Source organism: Eriocheir sinensis, chromosome 5, assembly GCF_024679095.1.
Source record: "Eriocheir sinensis breed Jianghai 21 chromosome 5, ASM2467909v1, whole genome shotgun sequence".
NCBI classification, from domain to species: Eukaryota; Metazoa; Arthropoda; class Malacostraca; order Decapoda; family Varunidae; genus Eriocheir; species Eriocheir sinensis.
Window position 1 is genome coordinate 8,694,461 of NC_066513.1, and position 18,609 is coordinate 8,713,069.

At 45.4% G+C, this 18,609-nt stretch overlaps 1 protein-coding gene across 1 annotated transcript in view; it reads right to left on the reverse strand.

Moving 5' to 3' along the window:
* Positions 1–18,609, reverse strand: part of LOC126984049 (uncharacterized) — a gene marked incomplete at its 3' end in the record, with an annotated part of 42,595 nt that overhangs the window by 11,928 nt on the left and 12,058 nt on the right. The window contains 3 exon segments of the mRNA XM_050837427.1: positions 7,126–7,241; positions 8,403–8,445; positions 13,978–14,038. Of these exon segments, the coding sequence (XP_050693384.1) occupies positions 7,126–7,241; positions 8,403–8,445; positions 13,978–14,014 (196 nt within the window).

Below are 18,609 nucleotides of genomic sequence, written 5' to 3' on the forward strand. Positions count from 1 at the left end.
TGAGAATCACGTATTTCCAAGATCGCCGTATTAAATACATTGGTCCTGATTCCCGGCAGCATATAATTAAAGTCTCCGTATTGCGAGTCACCTGTGACATCAAGATCGAGCTCCAAGCCTGCGGCCGGTGTCCGGCGCTGGCTTCGCCCCCAGTCGCTCTCGATCGACTCCTTGTCCCAAGAGTATCCGTCTTGTATAGACACCTCTCGCTCTTCTCTACTTACTCAACGCACGAATACACACACACACACACACACACACACACACACACACACACACACACAAACACAAACACATTCGCCCTCTTGTGGTGGAGGCCTGGAGGGTGGCTTTCCTCAGAGTAGAATCAAAGCAGGGTTTTATATCTTCCTTAGTTCATTATAACACCACTCTGCCCACGACTGTGTGGTGCGTGAAAGGTAAATATACGTTGTTCTCTACTTCATAGATACGCATTAATTAACTATTTCGTTCAGGAGTAGGCGATCAATATTTAGTTTATTTAACAATATATCCTACCGTTATATTTATTGTTGTTTTATATCGTCCACCATCATAAAATAAAATTACCAGTGCTGTGCAATATATAAACAACAATAAAGGAATATAACAGGGTTGTATCGCTACATAATAAACTATTCATAGCATAGTACTGAAAAAAAAAATTCTCTCTCTCTCTCTCTCTCTCTCTCTCTCTCTCTCTCTCTCTCTCACACACACACACACACACACACACACACACACACACACACACACACACACTTCGTCTAAGACGTAATATTGTAGAGAGAAAAATATGGAAATGTTGCGGGATGAGTAAAAGCATAGAAATCTAGCCAAATAGTACTGAAGTTAAAATATGAATGTGTGTGTGCGTGTGTGTTTGAGAGGGAGAGAGAGAAGTTAGGGATTCCATAATGTCTCCAGCAGTTCTTTTCCCCTTCTCAAATGCCGTCCATGTACGAGAGCCTTGTCTGCTGTCATATGGAGCATGCATGTCAAGTGTGGGGGTGGTTCCAAACTCAGTCACTCATATGAGTAGAGCAGGGTCCAGAAAGAGAAAGGGTCAAGTCACACGCAGTTTGAAGCCGATGGGGCGGGGCAACTGTGGCTGTGACGTCACGAAGTGCTGTGGCTCTCACCCCCCCCCCTCCCTCGGGTTTTTCTCTCTCTCTCTCTCTCTCTCTCTCTCTCTCTCTCTCTCTCTCTCTCTCTCTCTCTCTCTCTCTCTCTCTCTCTTGCAGCATATTACCACACTAATAATGTAAGTAGTCCAATTCGTAATGACTATTTTGAGGCTTATATATTGCGGGAGGCTCTCTCCCTCACTACCAAGGATTATATACTATAAGGATAGCTCACTGAAACGTCATCGATGACGTCATAACTGCGGTGTGTCATCTGGTTCACTCTCACCCCTCACCACCTTCCCCTCCCTCAGACTGCTCTCTCTCTCTCTCTCTCTCTCTCTCTCTCTCTCTCTCAGCATATTACCACATTAATAATGTAAGTAATCCAGCGATTGCTACTGTTGCACCCAACCACAACACAATGAGGCATTGCTAAACGCCGTGGGCGGCCTGAACCGTTGCCGTCTCGTTTATAGAGAAGGACTGATAGGTAACAGCTTGCTGGATTCTTTGCCGATGAGTCATTCAAGTAAAGGGGAGTGTGTCCCGCGCTTCTCACGTCATAAGAAGAACATAAGTTTAATGAGATTTTCTATTCTCTTTTTTCTATTACTCTCTTGGTCCCACACGTCCTCTGCGTTTATCGAAACACACTAGAAATTAATCACAACAAGGAGAGGGTATTCCCCGGCTGCCTGGGATTGAACCCGCGACCAGCGTGACGGGAGAGCCACTCCTTACCGAGTCGGCCAAAGAGGTACCCCACTGGCTAAGTGGGTTATGGGAGGCTCGTTCATCAGGCCGTCGCCGCACTACATAAGAACATAGGGAAACTGCAAGAGGCCGGGTGGCCTACACAGGGCAGCTCCAGAATCCCCCCCACTACTCACGATGGGTGAGGTGTAGTTACAGGGGTTACAGGTAGAGGCTTGATCCTCGTTATACCGGCGGTACTAGGCACGCATCCAGTACCCCGTCACCTTACTGCACCCACACCTCACTGCCACCTGTCGTCCTCGTCCATGTAGCTATCCAGTCTACTCTTAAAACAAGCTATCGTCCCTGCACTAACTATGTGATTGCTGAGTCTATTCCATTCCCCCACCACCCTATTACTAAACCAATGCTTGCCTATATCTCTCCTAAATCTATACTTTTCTAATTTAAATCCATTAATGCGAGTTCTATCCTGCTGGCTAATTCTCAGTACTTTACTTATATCGCCTTTGTTGTAACCCTTGACCCATTTGAATACTTCTCCTTCTCAACACTGCTATACTTCACACCGTGCACTTAGTCACTTTGCAGTGCACACTTATACATTTCACCCTAAACCAAGGTGTTTTTTTCTGTTATTTTCTTCCCCTGACTGCTTTTCTATGCCCTATTGTTAATAGTGTCCACTATAACAGGGTTGTAGCAGTCCCCCTCACTCGTAGTTGCCAGATACCAGGTGACTGAGTTGACTAGTATCGGAATGGAGGATCGGCTTGTTGAATATAGTAATTGTAACGACAGCGTTATGAATGCCAAAAAGAGATGTTTAGAAACGGTGACAAATCAAAATAATAGGAGTCTACTCTGTTACGACTGTCAATGTATTTATATGATTTTTTATGTGAATATTTCTCCCTCCCCTTATACTGTATCTTATTTATTTCCTCTTTTTTATGTCTAATTTGATGATGTTTATAAGATATTAATGCTGGAAATCCTTTATTTATCACAGAAAAAATATAATTTTCACAAAGATATGCATTAAAACACAGACTTGCCGGGCAACACGCCCTTGGACCCTCGTTGGCACCTAGTGACGTCAATGCATGCGCAGTCCGTTTGAATTTTGGTCGCCCCTTGGTCAGACCCGGTATTCTCTGGACCCTGGAGTAGAGTAGAATCAGTGTTTCATCACGAGACTGAAAGACTGCAATCTTCTTACAGGATAGCAGGCAGCCAAAGGGCCCGAAAATGTCTCATCAACTCCCCTCCTCTTACTGACAGTTTTCTTCCTCTTAACCTCTGCCATAATGATGCCTCTCTTTCTGTCTTCTATCAATATTTTCGTGCTGACTGCTTTTCTGAACTTGCTAACTGCATGCCTTCACCCCTCCTACGGCCCTGCTGCACATGATTTTCTATTCTTATCCAAATTTCTTATGCAAGAGATAACTAGTATCTGCATTTGTTCCTTCCTTTCGCTGGTAAAGTCTAGAACAGCCTTCCTGTATCTGCATTTCCTCCTGCCCATAACTTAACACTTTCAAGAGGGAAGTATCTGGCCTCCATTTGAAACTCTTATTAAACTATTTAGAGGAGCAGCGCCTGCGGCCACATTTTGTTTCCTCGTTTTGGCTGCCTTCTTTCCTTTAAGAAAATGTAGTCTTTCAGTCTCGTGATTTTTACAAAGATTTACATAGACATTCAGACCACACAGAACCGATGGTCCAGACTAGGTGGTCTGTCCTTGAACCTAAGTGAATTTATATTAATCAAATGGCACCAAAACTTTACATTTCTACTTTAGTAAATATTAAGTTGAAGGAAGTGTCGGTCGAGCTTGTTTTTAAGGGAGTTAATCGTGTTGCACTGAACCACTACAACGTTGGTGAAGAAAATTTTGGTTCAATGTGAATTTACTTGTTTACAGATACGTTTTGTGCCATTATTTCTCGTTCGCAAAGTATCATCAATTATAAAAAAAAAATTGATTCGTGAAGTCATTAAGTATTTTAAACTATTCGATGAGTTTTCCTCGGAGGCGACGTTTCTCAAGAGAGAACATGTTATGAGTTGAGAGCCTCTTTTCGTAAACTTTGATGTGTAAGAAAGGGATCATTTTTGTTGCCCTGACGTTGAACACCTTCTAATTTAGCAATTTCCTTTGCATGGTGGAGAGAACAAAAATTAACCGCATACTCCAAGTTGGTTCTGACTAAACTATTGTAAAGCGGGAGTATTACATCTTTATCATTGAATAAAAAGTGTCTCTTAATAAAGCCCAGCACTCTATTCGCTTTGTTTGCTGAATGAGGGCATTGCTGGGAGAATTTGAGTTTTGACGCAGCAACGATGGCTCGGCAGATCTCAGGCACTATGAGGGAGATGGTATTGGGTGCCACACGAAAGCCGTCGCCAATAACCTTGTAGCTGTCGCCTGAAGCTAGGAATCTCAGGGTAACAGCTACACGTAGCCCGACGTCCAAGGGCTCCCTCCAGAAGGTCCTTTTCTTCTCAATATATCCCCGTACCCGCTCCACAATTTCGTTGAAGAGCTCCTCGTCCAGCCGTGTGAAATTCTTGTACAGCTCCGTGTCCTCTTCCGCCAGTTCCTTCATGAGGTTGTGGTAATAGCCTTGGGTGCCACGCCTTGTCAGGTAGGGCCTGACCCACACTCTCCTCTTCTTTCTTCGCTTCTTCTTCTTCTTTTCCTGCAGCTCCTTCCATGCGATGCACAAAAGGATGGGCTGGGTTGTCTCAAACCCGATTATATCTCTGATGAGTTGTGGATCCCGTAGGGTATTTTTTTGGATGAACTTGTACAGGCTATTCATGGCGCGTGACTGGCTTCCTTGGGGGACAGGTGGGCACTATACGGCCAGGTTGAGGGGCCCTCCCTTTTATCTATGAGGGTTCGTACAGCGACGTGCCCTCGACGTTTTTTCGACCATGCGTGCGACGTCGAGCGTCGTCGAGCGACTAGACGAGGGGCGGTCGCACAATAGTCGCCAGGCCCTGCGTTCATCGCGAACCGTCGCAACGGGTTTAATTTTAAAATTGGGCTCTTCTGCGTACAGTCGCGCGCATTCACACACCATTCACCTCGACGTCCCCTCGCCTGTCGCCCTCATGTGCGTATAGGCGAGCGACCCTCCCTCGCCATGTTGTTGTGAGTTGAAATGGAGGCAAACTCGCAGAGACAATGGCGATGCTCCCAAGATTTCGTGCATTTTCAAAATCGACAACCGGCCCAGAGCGAAATCGCGTATGTGTGACGTCAGCATAACCTGGATCTTGCACAATTCAGAAGAAAAGCTGTTGGTGTTCCTGGTATATGAGCCAAAAGCAAGGGGTACTTTTAAAGTCACCTAAGACAATGAGTGTGTCCACTGGGGCCACTGCTGGTCTAAAATCGAGTTGAGTTTGGTATTGAGCACCTTCTGTCCAGTTTCACTCATCCCAGTTGGAGCCTACCCTGCAATAAGATCCATGAAATGCAAAGTGTGGCTCAGTGTCACTCACACTGTACGCTCCTCAGTTGGATTAGTCTCAACAACAAAAGGCTGCAATTACCTGGAAATGCTTATAGCTAGCCCCCTTAGACAGTTACCATTGCTGATACTGGACAGGTAGTAGGTGTCTCCCCCGCACTGATCTCGGCATTGACAGGCCTTTCCTTTTCAGAGCGTTTCACTATAACCGCCTTCAACCTTTTGGATTCATTTGATGTGAGACTTAGTGATCCCTTGAAAGAAATTCCAGGTGCTCCACAGATAACCCTCTTGAGGCTTACATGAACTGGCACTACTTCTACACAACCCTGGCTGCCCCCAGAAAGAAGTAGGCCAAGGGAACTTTCACCCTTCAGAATACAGGGATCTGTAGGCTTTGCCTTGAATCCATTATAAGTGGCAGGCTAACCAGATGTGAATAATCAGGTCACTCAGCAAACTGCCGGGCAGGGATCGAGATCTGTTACAGAGCTTCAACCTCAGCATCTACTTTTTATCTTGAATTTGGCGGGGGTGAGGGTTTTACGGAGAGGGCTTGCAGGCCCCACCCCAACCAATCCAGATCAGAGACTGGGCTGCCTGCTGGCCATGAACTCAAGCTTTGAGAGATGAAATAGCCTGGCAACCCGGAGGGTATAACATTTAAAGCAGATTGGCTTGGCCAACACTCAGCTGTTGTATGGTGGTGTCTACACTTGTGCAGTGCAAAGATTTTGATCTCTAAGTCACTTGTGCTCCCTTTCTTACTATACAGCTGTGAGACATTGACACTAAATTGTGACATGAAGAGGCGATTTGATGACTTTCAGAATAAGTGTCTACAAAGAATCATGATGTAATACTGGAATGACTGTCAAATCTGCTATTACTCTAAGGCTAAATCAAGGCCAATTACCTGCATAGTCCACGAATGCCTACTCTAGCTACATGGATACGTGGCACGCTACCCAGAAGTCAGCCTTGCTCTCCATGTTGTTTCTGTAAGAGACAACCCTGAATGGATGCCAAGGGGACACTGATAAAGCTCATGACGGGAAAGTTTTTGGATCCTGCCATGAATTGCTTTGGGTCGGAGGGCGGCCTGCATAGAGACTTGCTTGGAAGAAGGGTGCGCCAAAGCATTTCCCAGGCTATGCCCCCCTTGATAATTGGATTAATTTATTTTTCCTTTCGTTGTCTACTATAACAAAGTAGATCATTCTTTCGGCCACTTCTCTGTTACTGGGTTTTCTCCATCGTTTTGTTTCACCACTGACTCCCTCTTTTATCCCCCGCCCCCCCGAAAAAAATACAGGTCAAGGCCTTGGGCTGGTTCACTTCCGGCACGCCACACTTTCTAGACACACGGCCTAAGACACAACCGTCAGCGACACTCCTTGTCACTGGTCATTTTTACATTCACTCTCCCGGGTAGGCGGTGGCTGAGTGGTAGCGTGCTGGGCCCACATTCACCGCGTGATGGACGACGCGGGTTCGAATCCCCACGCTACCACCTCGGATTTTTTAGTCACCGCCGAGTGGCTTAAAACTATCCACATGCTGTCCTGAAGACCACCCATGAACCCGGACTCTAGAGGAAACCGTCCAAGTGAATCAACAACGAGTTGCGGGGGGCAGCATGAGCCAAGAGAAGATGGCGCCACTATAAACACTTACCTGCGCCATGACGGGTTGGGGCCGACTACCATCCAGGTCCCTCAAGAAAGCCTCCCGGCGCTATAGGCGTACACGTAAAAAATAAAAATAAAACACATCACGAAACTCACCTGATGCATTGGGTAACTCTCTTTTCATCTTGTAACTATTTATCGTAGATCCGTTGACTCGTGAGTGAAGAGAGGGTGACCAAGAAGAGAGGCTACTGCGATGAGTCGATGTATAACTGAGAGAAAGAAAACGCAAAGTTCTTCAGTCAACTGGATCACTGTGGATGGACACACCACACACACAAACAACTTCAGCTCCACCTACGGCCTGAAAAAACTGAGAAAGAAAATGCAAAGTAATCAGCTGCTGTATTGTTCTGAATGGACAGTGGGCAAACGCAGACACCTTGGGCCTGCACGAACCGATGGACTCCAAGCTACGCCACCGGTCTTGTCACCTCCAGCGGGGCGAAGACGACAAAATAAACCAATGAATAAAATAAAACGCAATAAAAATAAAAAGAAACTGTAAATATCATCTCCAGACTGTGTGTGTGTGTGAGAGAGAGAGAGAGAGAGAGAGAGAGAGAGAGAGAGAGAGAGAGAGAGAGAGAGAGAGAGAGAGAAATTTACACAGATATTCAGACACCACAGACCCAAGGTAAAAATGGTAATAAATCATCAGAGAGAGAGAGAGAGAGAGAGAGAGAGAGAGAGAGAGAGAGAGAGAGAGAGAGAGAGAGAGAGAACACAGGCAAAGTAACCTAAATTATATTATGTTACCGAGTACCAAATAAGGGAAAAAAATGCATGCAAATATTTTTCTGTATATTTTTGTGTGTGTGCACGTGTGTGTGTGTGTGTGTGTGTGTGGGTGTGCACGTGTGTGTGTGTGTGTGTGTGTGTGTGTGTGTGCACGTGTGTGTGTGTGTGTGAGTGTGAGTGTGTGTGTGGGTGTGAGTGTGTGGGTGTGTGGGTGGGTGTGCGCACGTGTGTGTGTGTGTGTGTGTGTGTGTGTGTGTGTGTGTGTGTGTGTGTGTGTGTGTGTGTGTGTGTGTGTGTGTGCACGTGTGTGTGTGTGTGTGTGTGTGTGTGCACGTGTGTGTGTGTGTGTGTGTGTGTGTGTGTGTGCACGTATATGTGTGTGTGCACGTATATATGTGTATGTGTGTGTGTGTGTGTGTGTACACGTATGTCTGTGTGTGTGTGTGTGTGTGTGTGTGTGTGTGCACGAATGTGTGTGTGTGTGTGTGTGTGTGTGTGTGTGTGTGTGCACGTATGTATGTGTGTGTGTGTGTGTTTGTGTGTGCACGTATGTATGTGTGTGTGTGTGTATGTGTGTGAGTGTGTGTGTGTAAATTAGTAAAGTGTTGGCTCCAATAAAACAGTATATTTACCTTGAAGATAATGAAGACGCCTCGAGCGCGATGACGAGGAACACTGCAAAAGAGAGAGAGAGAGAGAGAGAGAGAGAGAGAGAGAGAGAGAGAGAGAGAGAGAGAGAGAGAGAGAGAGAGAGAGAGAAAATCACAATCAACATTTCAGTCTTGTCCTAACATAATCCCCTCGTACCCTTTCCGTCCTCCAGCCAGGACACTTTTCCTATGCTCTGCGTCAGTGGTTCCTAACCTTTTTACTAGCACGCCCCCTCTAGGAATTGGTGCTTTCCTCTACGCCCCGCTTGCATCTATGATTAACATTTCCCTCCAGATTTTAAAGAAAAATTGTAAAAAAAAATGCTGTCTTTTTATTGAGTATAAATTACCTAGTCATTAGTGACATACTTGACACTGCTTCTTAGGTACTAGATCTTGAATGCGTGGTTGAATGCCAGAGAGTGCACTGCTAAGTCCCCTTCAACGTTCAGCCTGTTTCTGTATTTGGTGTTGACAGCAACGAGTGTGGAAAATGAAGCTTTACAAAGATACGTGGATCCGAACATAGCTAGATTCCGAAGAGCCTGAGGTGAGATCAGAGAGTAAACAGGAAGTACTTGACCCAGAAGGTCTCAAGATCCAGTTCTTTGAAGTCTTTCTTAGCTGTAGAGTTTAACTTTAACTCAAGAAACCCCTCTTGCACTTCACCCGAAACATGAGTTACTTCACATTGAAATGGGTTCCTGATGATTTACTAGGCTTCACATTTTTCATTTTTATCTGGGAAGTATCTGATGAATTATGTTTTCAAGTCAGCAGATGAGTGACTATTTGTTTCTTAAACTCAGAACCAAGGTTACCGTGAATGAGCAGAATCCAATTTATTAAATATGTCTGTATTGCCTTGCTGAATTCGACACATCCAGGGGTCGAGTTTGGCCAAGGTTTGAATGGTGTCGTGGTGCATAATGATGCTGATGTTTCCCTTTGTAGTTTAAGGTTGAGAACATTCAACGCTTCGGAGATGTCCACCAAGTAAGCTGGAGATAGCTGAAAGTCTTCAGGCTGGAACTTTTAATGGAAATCTGCCTTCTGCTGCGAATCTAGCGGTATTGCTACTTCTTCAATAGACAATAGACTATAGAAAAAAAAATTGAGAAATTCCTAGTTTTTCCTAGGGCTCGCGCCCACCCTGGAAACAAGGGTGGCAGTACGGTACGGTACGTAATAAATATCGTAATTCCGCATGCTTAAAAATACCGTACCGTAAATTTGTACCGTTACCAAAAAACCGTACCGTACTAGTATGAAAAAATAAAATTTCGTACCGTAATTTCGTACCCAATATCGTACCAATGCGATAAGCTGCCTACATCTCTAAAATTAACCAATTTTATGAAGTACTTGTGGAAACACTTCCTTATTGATGAGACTGAAGATTAAGTTCATATAACTGTTTTTAGTTTTCTTATTAATGAAAATACCTTTTATAGTACGTATATTTATCACTAAATATAATAGGTATTAGAACTGGAACTTTTTACTGTTAGTGAAAAGTTCCAGTTCTAATAGGTGCGGTAGTATGAACTTACATAATATGTCTTAGAAATGACGGGCCGAGGCCCGAAGGCCAACAGACGAGTTGCCGTCTAGTACCTCTCTCTCTCTCTCTCTCTCTCTCTCTCTCTCTCTCTCTCTCTCTCTCTCTCTCTCTCTCTCTCGTAAATAAAACTATTTTGTGTCGCAATCGTCCGGATATTCATATTAGTCTATTCTGAACAGAGGCAGTGGAATACATATTAGAATTTTAATAAAGTATGAAAAGGGTACGGAAAAGGTACGGAAAAAATAACGTAATTTCGTACCGTACCGTACTTGACAAAAAATACCGTACCGTAATTTCGTACCGTACTTTTACCTTAAAAAATACCATACCGTACCGTAATTCCGTACCATACCATACCGTACTGCCATCCTTGCCTGGAAATTACTGACGCCCTCCTAGGAGGCGCGCCCCTAGGTTAAGAACCACTGCTCTACGTGGTTCATTTATTAATACATTGAGCTACTTTTCTTCCTCTGCGGTCGGGCAGCCTACAGCAGCGTTCCTTATGCTGGGATCACACATCTTTGATTTCGCTGTGCGACGGTTGGCGATTTTGAAAATGCACGAAATCGTGGGAGCATCGCCATTGTCTCTGCGAGTTTGCCTCTGTTTCAACTCACAGCAACATGGCGAGGGAGGGTCGCTCGCCTATACGCACACGAGGGCGACAGTCGAGGGGACGTCGAGGTGAATCGTGCGTGAATGCGCGCGACTGTACGCAGAGGAGCACAATTTTGAATATAAAACCCGTTGCGACGGTTCGCGATGAACGCAGGAACTGGCGACTATGCGCGACCGCCCCTCGTCTAGCCGCTCGACGACGCTCGACGTCGCACGCATGGTCGAGAAAACGTCGAGGGCGCGTCGCTGTACGACCCCTCATAGATAAAAGGGAGGGCCCCTCAACTTGGCCGTATAGTATCCTGGGGCTGAGTGTCTTGGGGCTGAGTGTCTAGGGGCTGAGTGTCTAGGGGCTGAGTGTCTAGGGGCTGAGTGTCTTGGGGCTGAGTGTCTTGGGGCTGAGTGTCTTGGGGCTGAGTGTCTAGGGGCTGAGTGTCTTGGGGCTGAGTGTCTTGGGGCTGAGTGTCTGGGGGCTGAGTGTCTGGGGGCTGAGTGTCTGGGGGCTGAGTGTCTGGGGGCTGAGTGTCTGGGGGCTGAGTGTCTGGGGGCTGAGTGTCTGGGGGCTGAGTGTCTGGGGGCTGCGTGTCTAGGGGCTGAGTGGCTGGGGGCTGAGTGGCTTTGGGCGGAGGGGTGTGCCTTGACCTCTTCGCCGCCTTGTTGGTGTCCTTCGGCATGGTGTAATGGCGGGTGAAGGGCAGGCAGGCAGGCAGACAGGCAGCGGGTAGCAGCAGGCGGGCAGGGTAGCGGCGTGTGGCAAGACGATGTGAGTACGAGCGTACTGACTGGTGGGTCGCTCGCCAACGGTTTTTCACACCCTCCCGCTCGCTCGCTGTCATCTCGCGTTCCGAAGCAGCGTCGCTGCCATACGCACGATGTACAAAGTCGCTCGCATATACGCGCGCATACACCGCGACCCGTTGCGTTTGACGAAGGTATGCGAGCGCATACTGCGATGGTCTCTCGCTTAACCGTGCGAATAATCGTGCGATTTGGCCAATATCGCAGACTTTCTGCGAACTTTTTGAACATTGCAAAATGTTCGCGCGACGGGCCGGCACCCGCAAGTCGCGCGAACTTTATCGCGCGACGATTGCGGCTAATCGCAGGGACGTCGCTACGATGTCGAGCGTATATGCCGATTTCGGAAATTTTCAAAATCGCCAACCGTCGCAGAGCGAAATCGCGGATGTATGATCCCACCATTAATCTGAGCTCAGCGCCCGTCACTGAGATACAGACGGCCCAGTATGCTCGAAAGGTGTGAGCAGCTTGCTCCCTCACGCCGGCCCGTCTCCCTTCAACCGCGGAGGGGCTATGATCAAACGCGAAAGGTACACAACAATCGTGGAAGGCTTGGGATTGAAAGGGTGGTCGACCCCAGCCTTTTGCTACTTTATTTAGTCCAGTGATTCTCAAAGTGTGTGCCGCCATTATCTCCTTGGTGTGCCGCGAAAATTTGAGTGGGATTTTGATTTCTGTACATAATATAATGAAACTTTTGTAAATTGTAAATTATATTTATCAAGGGTGACTAATTTTATATATATATATATATATATATATATATATATATATATATATATATATATATATATATATATATATACATATATATATATATATATATATATATATATATATATATATATATATATATATATATACAAGGGCAGGTGTGCCGCAAAAATATTAGTTGTTTCTTAGTGTGCCGTCATAGTAAATAGTTTGAAAACCACTCATTTAGTCAAAGGGTGGCCTATAAGATGTATTATGCATTCTTTCTGTTGCTTACCGCTTTCCTAAACGATTTTAAGGTGGCATGTAAAAAAATATCCGAGATAACAGTAACCTCTTGTGGCGAGGGATGGCATCCACAGGTCTTGATGCCAGCGAAACGCTTTCAGCAAGGAGGTGACCGAAGGAGGGAAAGATGAAACCAAGGAAGAGGGAAGGAGGGAGGAACTGAAATGAAGCTAGGGCAGGGAGGAATGAATGAAGGGTAGGAGGGAAGGATTGACTCAAGGGAGTGAATGTAGGGGAAGGAAGGGAAGAAATGAGCGGAATTAGGAAGGAAAGAAGGAAGGGAGGAAGGGAGTGAAGTAGGAAAGAATTGAGTAGGAGGGGGGAATTAAGGAAGGAAGGGAAGAAAGGAATAAATGATGAATGAAGGAAAAAACTATCTGCTTTGACGACGTGTGGTAGCTTATGAGGCTAGTTGTCAGTTGGCCCCAATAACAGAATATCATTATTTTGTTTTCATTTCCAGTTTCAAACATGAATGTTTTGTCTTGTTTACAAACATCAGCATATCCATTACTTGCATGTGAGTGGTTAACGTCAGTGAATCCTTGCCTGGAGCATCACCGGGTGGCATGACTATAGTCTTTCGACTCTAATGTGAGCCCCATTGTTTACACATCTAGCGATGACCTGCGCATGGCGATCTGTCTCACTGTTAGTCTGTACGTTATCTATTTATGGAATATATATATATATATATATATATATATATATATATATATATATATATATATATATATATATATATATAATTCTACTGCATGGTGTTATGAATGGCTTGGGATTTGAAGGAATGACAACGACTCTGTAAACCTTCCATTTCACTTGTGGCTCATGCCATGGTGCCGCACCATTCACCCTTCCACCACCATGGAAGGCTCACGTAGATTTCACTCTCGCGTCCTGCACAGCCAAGCAAAAGATATTATACATAACGTAAATAAGAGAGAGAGAGAGAGAGAGAGAGAGAGAGAGAGAGAGAGAGAGAGAGAAGGGCGGGGTGGGGAGCGAGCTCCTCTGAGGAGAGTGATGGGGTGATGTGGCAGTAGCTCGGCTCAGGGGAGCCATGCCTAAAGGCTCAAGTTAGAGTCGATCGACTATAAATTTCTCTCGCACACTTGGCCAACGGAAGGCCGAAGGGAACAAGCTCAGGCTTCGTGCATCGCCCTCACCCAACTCCCTTGAACTGATCATGGCAGGAGCACCCTTCAAAACATTCTAAGAGAGAGTTTTGAGCATACAGCCCCAGGCCAGTATTTATGGGGGAGGGTTGGGCGTGAAGGCCCCCGAAATATTACTTGTTTTACGATGGTTGTTTGCCTGACTTGTACCTGACCCTTTACTCATGGATAAGTTGATAGGCTTGGCAAAGTCTTGTAAGTGACCCTCCACTGCTTGATGGGTTTGGCTAAGTCTCATGCTTTCAGCTTTCTGCTCCTGATGACCCCGCCCCCTGATACATCCGTGCCCCTTTGATGCCACCGATGCCTCCGTGAAGGCCTAACCCTGGCTACGCGCCCTGACAGTACCGAGGCCCAAGAGACGCTGCTCTCCAAAGACGAGACTCACCCAGACGCAGGAGCGGCAGCAGACTCCGGCCAGCCATTGCTGCCCGGCTCGTTGGCACACTCTGAAAGACAAAAACATGACACTTTATTTTCGCCTCTACAGTCAACGGCTGACATTTCCTGGAGATGATGTGGAAAGAAAAGGTTCAGATTTCCTAATTGCTCCCTGCCTGTCCCCTCCTGCCATACATGTAAGTCTACTTCTAACACGGGTAATACGTTTTCTCTTGTCTTGAAAGGATCCAATTCCTTTACTGACACCAACACCATCGAGTAGTGTTATCTAATTACAAGATCTATATTCATTTGCCTCAATGTTTATGTTTAAGTTAAAGCATATATACTTTTCAAGTATCAATCTGTATACGGTACCGTACCCTGTAAACCGGAAATGCAGTAGCTCTCTTATTCCCGTAGCTGGGCGTTATCGCGATAAGTTATCGCGATACTTTATCGCTGATAGCAAAATCGGGTTATCGGCCATCCGCTACTTATATATATATATATATATATATATATATATATATATATATATATATATATATATATATATATATATATATCGGTATCTTCGTTAATTTTGTAACCAAACTAGCGATAATCTCTACTTTTTTCCGCCTTTCAGAAAAAAAAAAAACGTTGTCTCCTCCCTACTGCGCATGCCTGGCCCGGGCGCCTGGTGTTGTATGAAAAAACTTCGGGATATGAAATATCTTCGATGAAGAGATTTCATACTTAGATCATCAACATTAAAACACTAGGTTATTTTTTTATGTTACTCAAAAATCACTATATCAAAAAGAAAAATCATTTAACTTTGCCCAAAAAATGATTATTCACTGCCTGAAATTTGTGATCCCGTTGTAAAGAGCGCAAACAGAGACCAGCGGCTTGTGTTAACATGTGGCGGCGTGGCGCGTGGCCTCTCAGCTGCGTCTCGAGTGACGGAGTGAGTGCCAGTGTTCCGGTTCCCAGTGCTCCAGTGCTTCTTTACTGAAGTGACTGTTAAAGTGTTAATGGTGATAAGTAAGAATAACTGAATAAGTAGTGATGGGCCAGTTCACGAGAGACCAGTGTTGACGGTGGGGACGCAAATATAACAACACCGGTTCAGGCGTTTCTAGTATTACCGTCCATATCTACGTGTCAACGTGTGGTTTTCAGGTTTTGTAAGTTTTCTAATATACAGATAATGAAAATTTTAATTCAGCTATGTTTTTTATTTGAAATATCTATATAGTATCGTTTTCGCCTATCGGACTTATTGCAATCTAGTATCGGAATTGTGGATTTATATCGGGTATCGGTTATCGGTTATCGCCTATATTTGTCTCCAGTTAACGAATATCGGTTATCACCGATAAGGTTTTCCATTATCAGTTATCGGGTATCGGGAATAAGGTTTTCTGTTATCGTGCCCAGAGCTGTGGGGTGTTGCAGGTGGAATAAGTTGTTCCACCTGCAACACCCCACAGCGACGAGAAAGAGATATGACATATACCAACGCCCCTATAGTGTATACATACTTATATTAAGGAAGGTTTAGGACTACAAACATCTCTATTCCTTCACACAGGTATGTGAAACAACAGCAGAACTCAGCACCTCCCTCTCGCTCCCTTCCTACTTCTCTGTCCTCTTCACCCTATTCTATCCGCCTCCTTATCAACTCTCCTGACTGATAGCCAAGGAAAAAAAGACTATTCCCTCCTCCCTTCCTCTCTTTGCCATTACTAGTTTCTTCCACCTTTCCTTTCTTTCTTGGGGGCTTCGTGGTGCAGTGGTTAGCACACTCGGCTCACAACCGAGAGAGCCCGGGTTCGATACCCAGCAAAGAATGGGTAACAGGTATTAATCGGAGGTTGTGTCCCGTCTCCTGGGATCTGTTCCCTTCTCCCATAATTCTTTCCCCTTCTGTCTCTCTCCGGCATATGACCACAGATGTTGCGGCGTCTAAACGAAACTCCAACTCCTTCCTTCCTTCCATTCCGGCCTTCCCTACCTCTCCCCCTCCCTTCCCATTCCACTCTCCCTCCCCCCCCTTGCCCGAACACTCCCGGCGTCTTCGCTCACCATGTTGGTTGACCGTTGAAGCAACATCTAATAAATAGACCTTGCGTTGAAGCAACTGTTTCGTCCCTTGGTTATCAGCTCCTCAATATTGTGTTGCACGAGGCGACGGGTCTTGCCCAAGGAGGCTCTGGTATATGATCTGCTTGCTCTTGCCTACGACGATATTTCCAATAGTGTGTTGTTGTTTTCAAGAGCCGAAAAGTCAGTTTTACCTTTTGTTATGCTTGATTGTTTACCCAGAAAATTATAGAGAAAAGTAAAGGTAAAGGTGGATGCATACGCTATGGCTGCGGTACTTTCCTCCAAACCGTTGGCCCTCTGAGCCTGGTAGATAAGTACCCATTACCCCGGGACAGGGCCCAATGTGAAATCCGGGATTGCCGCAGGTTACCTTCCCCAGGTTTTCCCAGGTACCCAATTATTGATCAGCCCGAAAAGGAGGACGAACAGCTGGGTGAGCAGCACGCCGACAGCCTTGGCCGGGATTCGAACCCGGGTCCGCGGAGTCGTAGCGATGCACTATTAACCACTGCTCCTCGGAGGCGTTGAATTACATTTAAACAGTGGCAGCGATCAGGAGGTGAGTTCGATAGAGGAGTGTGAAGAAAAAAACGAAGGAAACTATGTAAGAGGCAAGTGGCAGTAGCAAAGAAACGAGCGTGGGAGACGAGGCGTGAGAACTTGATCACAGCAGAAGTGAGCCAGATGTCCAGAGCAGCTAAGCAGATGAAAAGGAAGTACAAGAAGCAAAGTACAGATTTAAAGAACGAAAATGAAGTAACCTAAGTAGTGGAGAGGGAAGTGAGAAAAAGATGGAGAAAATACTTTGAAAGACTGCTGCTGCATGCATGCATGCCATACGAGGAAAGAAACAAAAAACAGTTAAACTTTCTCTAAAGAGAAAAGCGAAGGCGTGGAGACATGATCGAGGTTTATAAATGGATGAAGGGCTTTAATAAGGAGACATTCATAAGGTTTTGTTGGTAAGAGAACAGAGGGACACGAACGAAGTAACGGGTTTAAACTGGATAAATTCAGATTCAACAGGGACATATTAAAAAATTGGTTAACTAATAGGGTGGTGGATGAGTGGAATAGGGAAGCAGTCATGTGGTGAGTGTAATACAATTGTCATTCACATTCAAAATAGACTAGATAAATTCATGGACAGCGATATTAGGTGGGGTTAGATACACGGGAGCTTAGGGTCAAAGGAGCTGCCTCGTACAGGCCTACCGGCCTCTTGCAGACTCCTGCGTTCTTATGTTCTTATGTTCTTATGTAGAAAATAGCAATGAACTTGGGGAGGTTGAAATGGTGGAAGGCCCAGTTGAAAATATAGAAGAGAAAGACGTAAAAAGAGGAGTGAAGAGGATGAAAGATGAAAAGGCAGCACGTCCATCGGGTGTAAGTAGTGACAAGGTAAGGCTGGCAGGAGGGACAGCCATCGGGAAACTGATTAGAGTTTTGGAAAAGTTTATGAGGTAGGAGAAGAGTCCAGAAGAATGAATATAAGAACATAAGAATGTAAGGAGTCTGCAAGAGGCCGGTTGGCCTATATAAGGCAGCTCCTGTACACTCAACCCCACCTTACCTCACCATCCATGGCTTTATCTAACCTCTTCTTGAATGTATCTATGTTATTGGCACCCACAACATGGCTCCCAAGCCTATTCCATTCGTCCACCACTCTGTTGGTGAACCAATTCTTGCCTATGTCTTTGTTGAATCTGAATTTGTCTAACTTAAAACCATTGCCACGCGTCCTACCTGGCTCTTTTACTCTCAAAATTTTATTGACATCCCCTTTATTAAAGCCCTTCATCCATTTATAGACTTCGATCAAGTCTCCTCGCAACCTTCGCCTTTCTAGAGAGTGTAGATTTAAATGCTTCAGCCTGTCTTCATAAGGTAAGTTTCTCACCCCCTGAATCATCTTTGTCATCCGCCCCTGTACAGATTCTAACATCTTGATATCCATTCTATAGTAGGGGGACCAGAACTGAACTGCATAATCGAGATGAGGTCTAACTAGTGCTAAGCAAAGTTTGAGGATGACTTCAGCGCTCCTATTGCTTACGCTCCTTGAGATGAAACCCAGTACTCTGTTTGCCCGATTTTTAGCCTGAATGCATTGAGCCCTAGGACGGAGGTCAACGCTCACTAGGACTCCTAAGTCTCTCTCACGCCCAGACCTGCTTAGAGGAGTGTCATTTAAGGAGTAATTGTGTGAAGGATTATTCCTACCTACATTCAAAATGCTACACTTCCCGACATTGAGTTCCATCTGCCACTTCCCCGCCCAGTCATATAGTCTGTCAAGCTCATCCTGGAGAACGGTAGCGTCCCTGTCTGATTGGATTACTCTACCGATCTTGGTATCTTCTGCGAACTTACGACATCACTACTAATTCCTGTGTCCAAGTCATTGATGTAAATAATAAAAAGCAGAGGACCCAGGACCGACCCTTGAGGGACTCCACTCGTAATACTGCCCCATTCAGATTTTTTACCATTAATTTGCACTCTCTGCTTCCTACCACTAAGCCACGCCCTGATC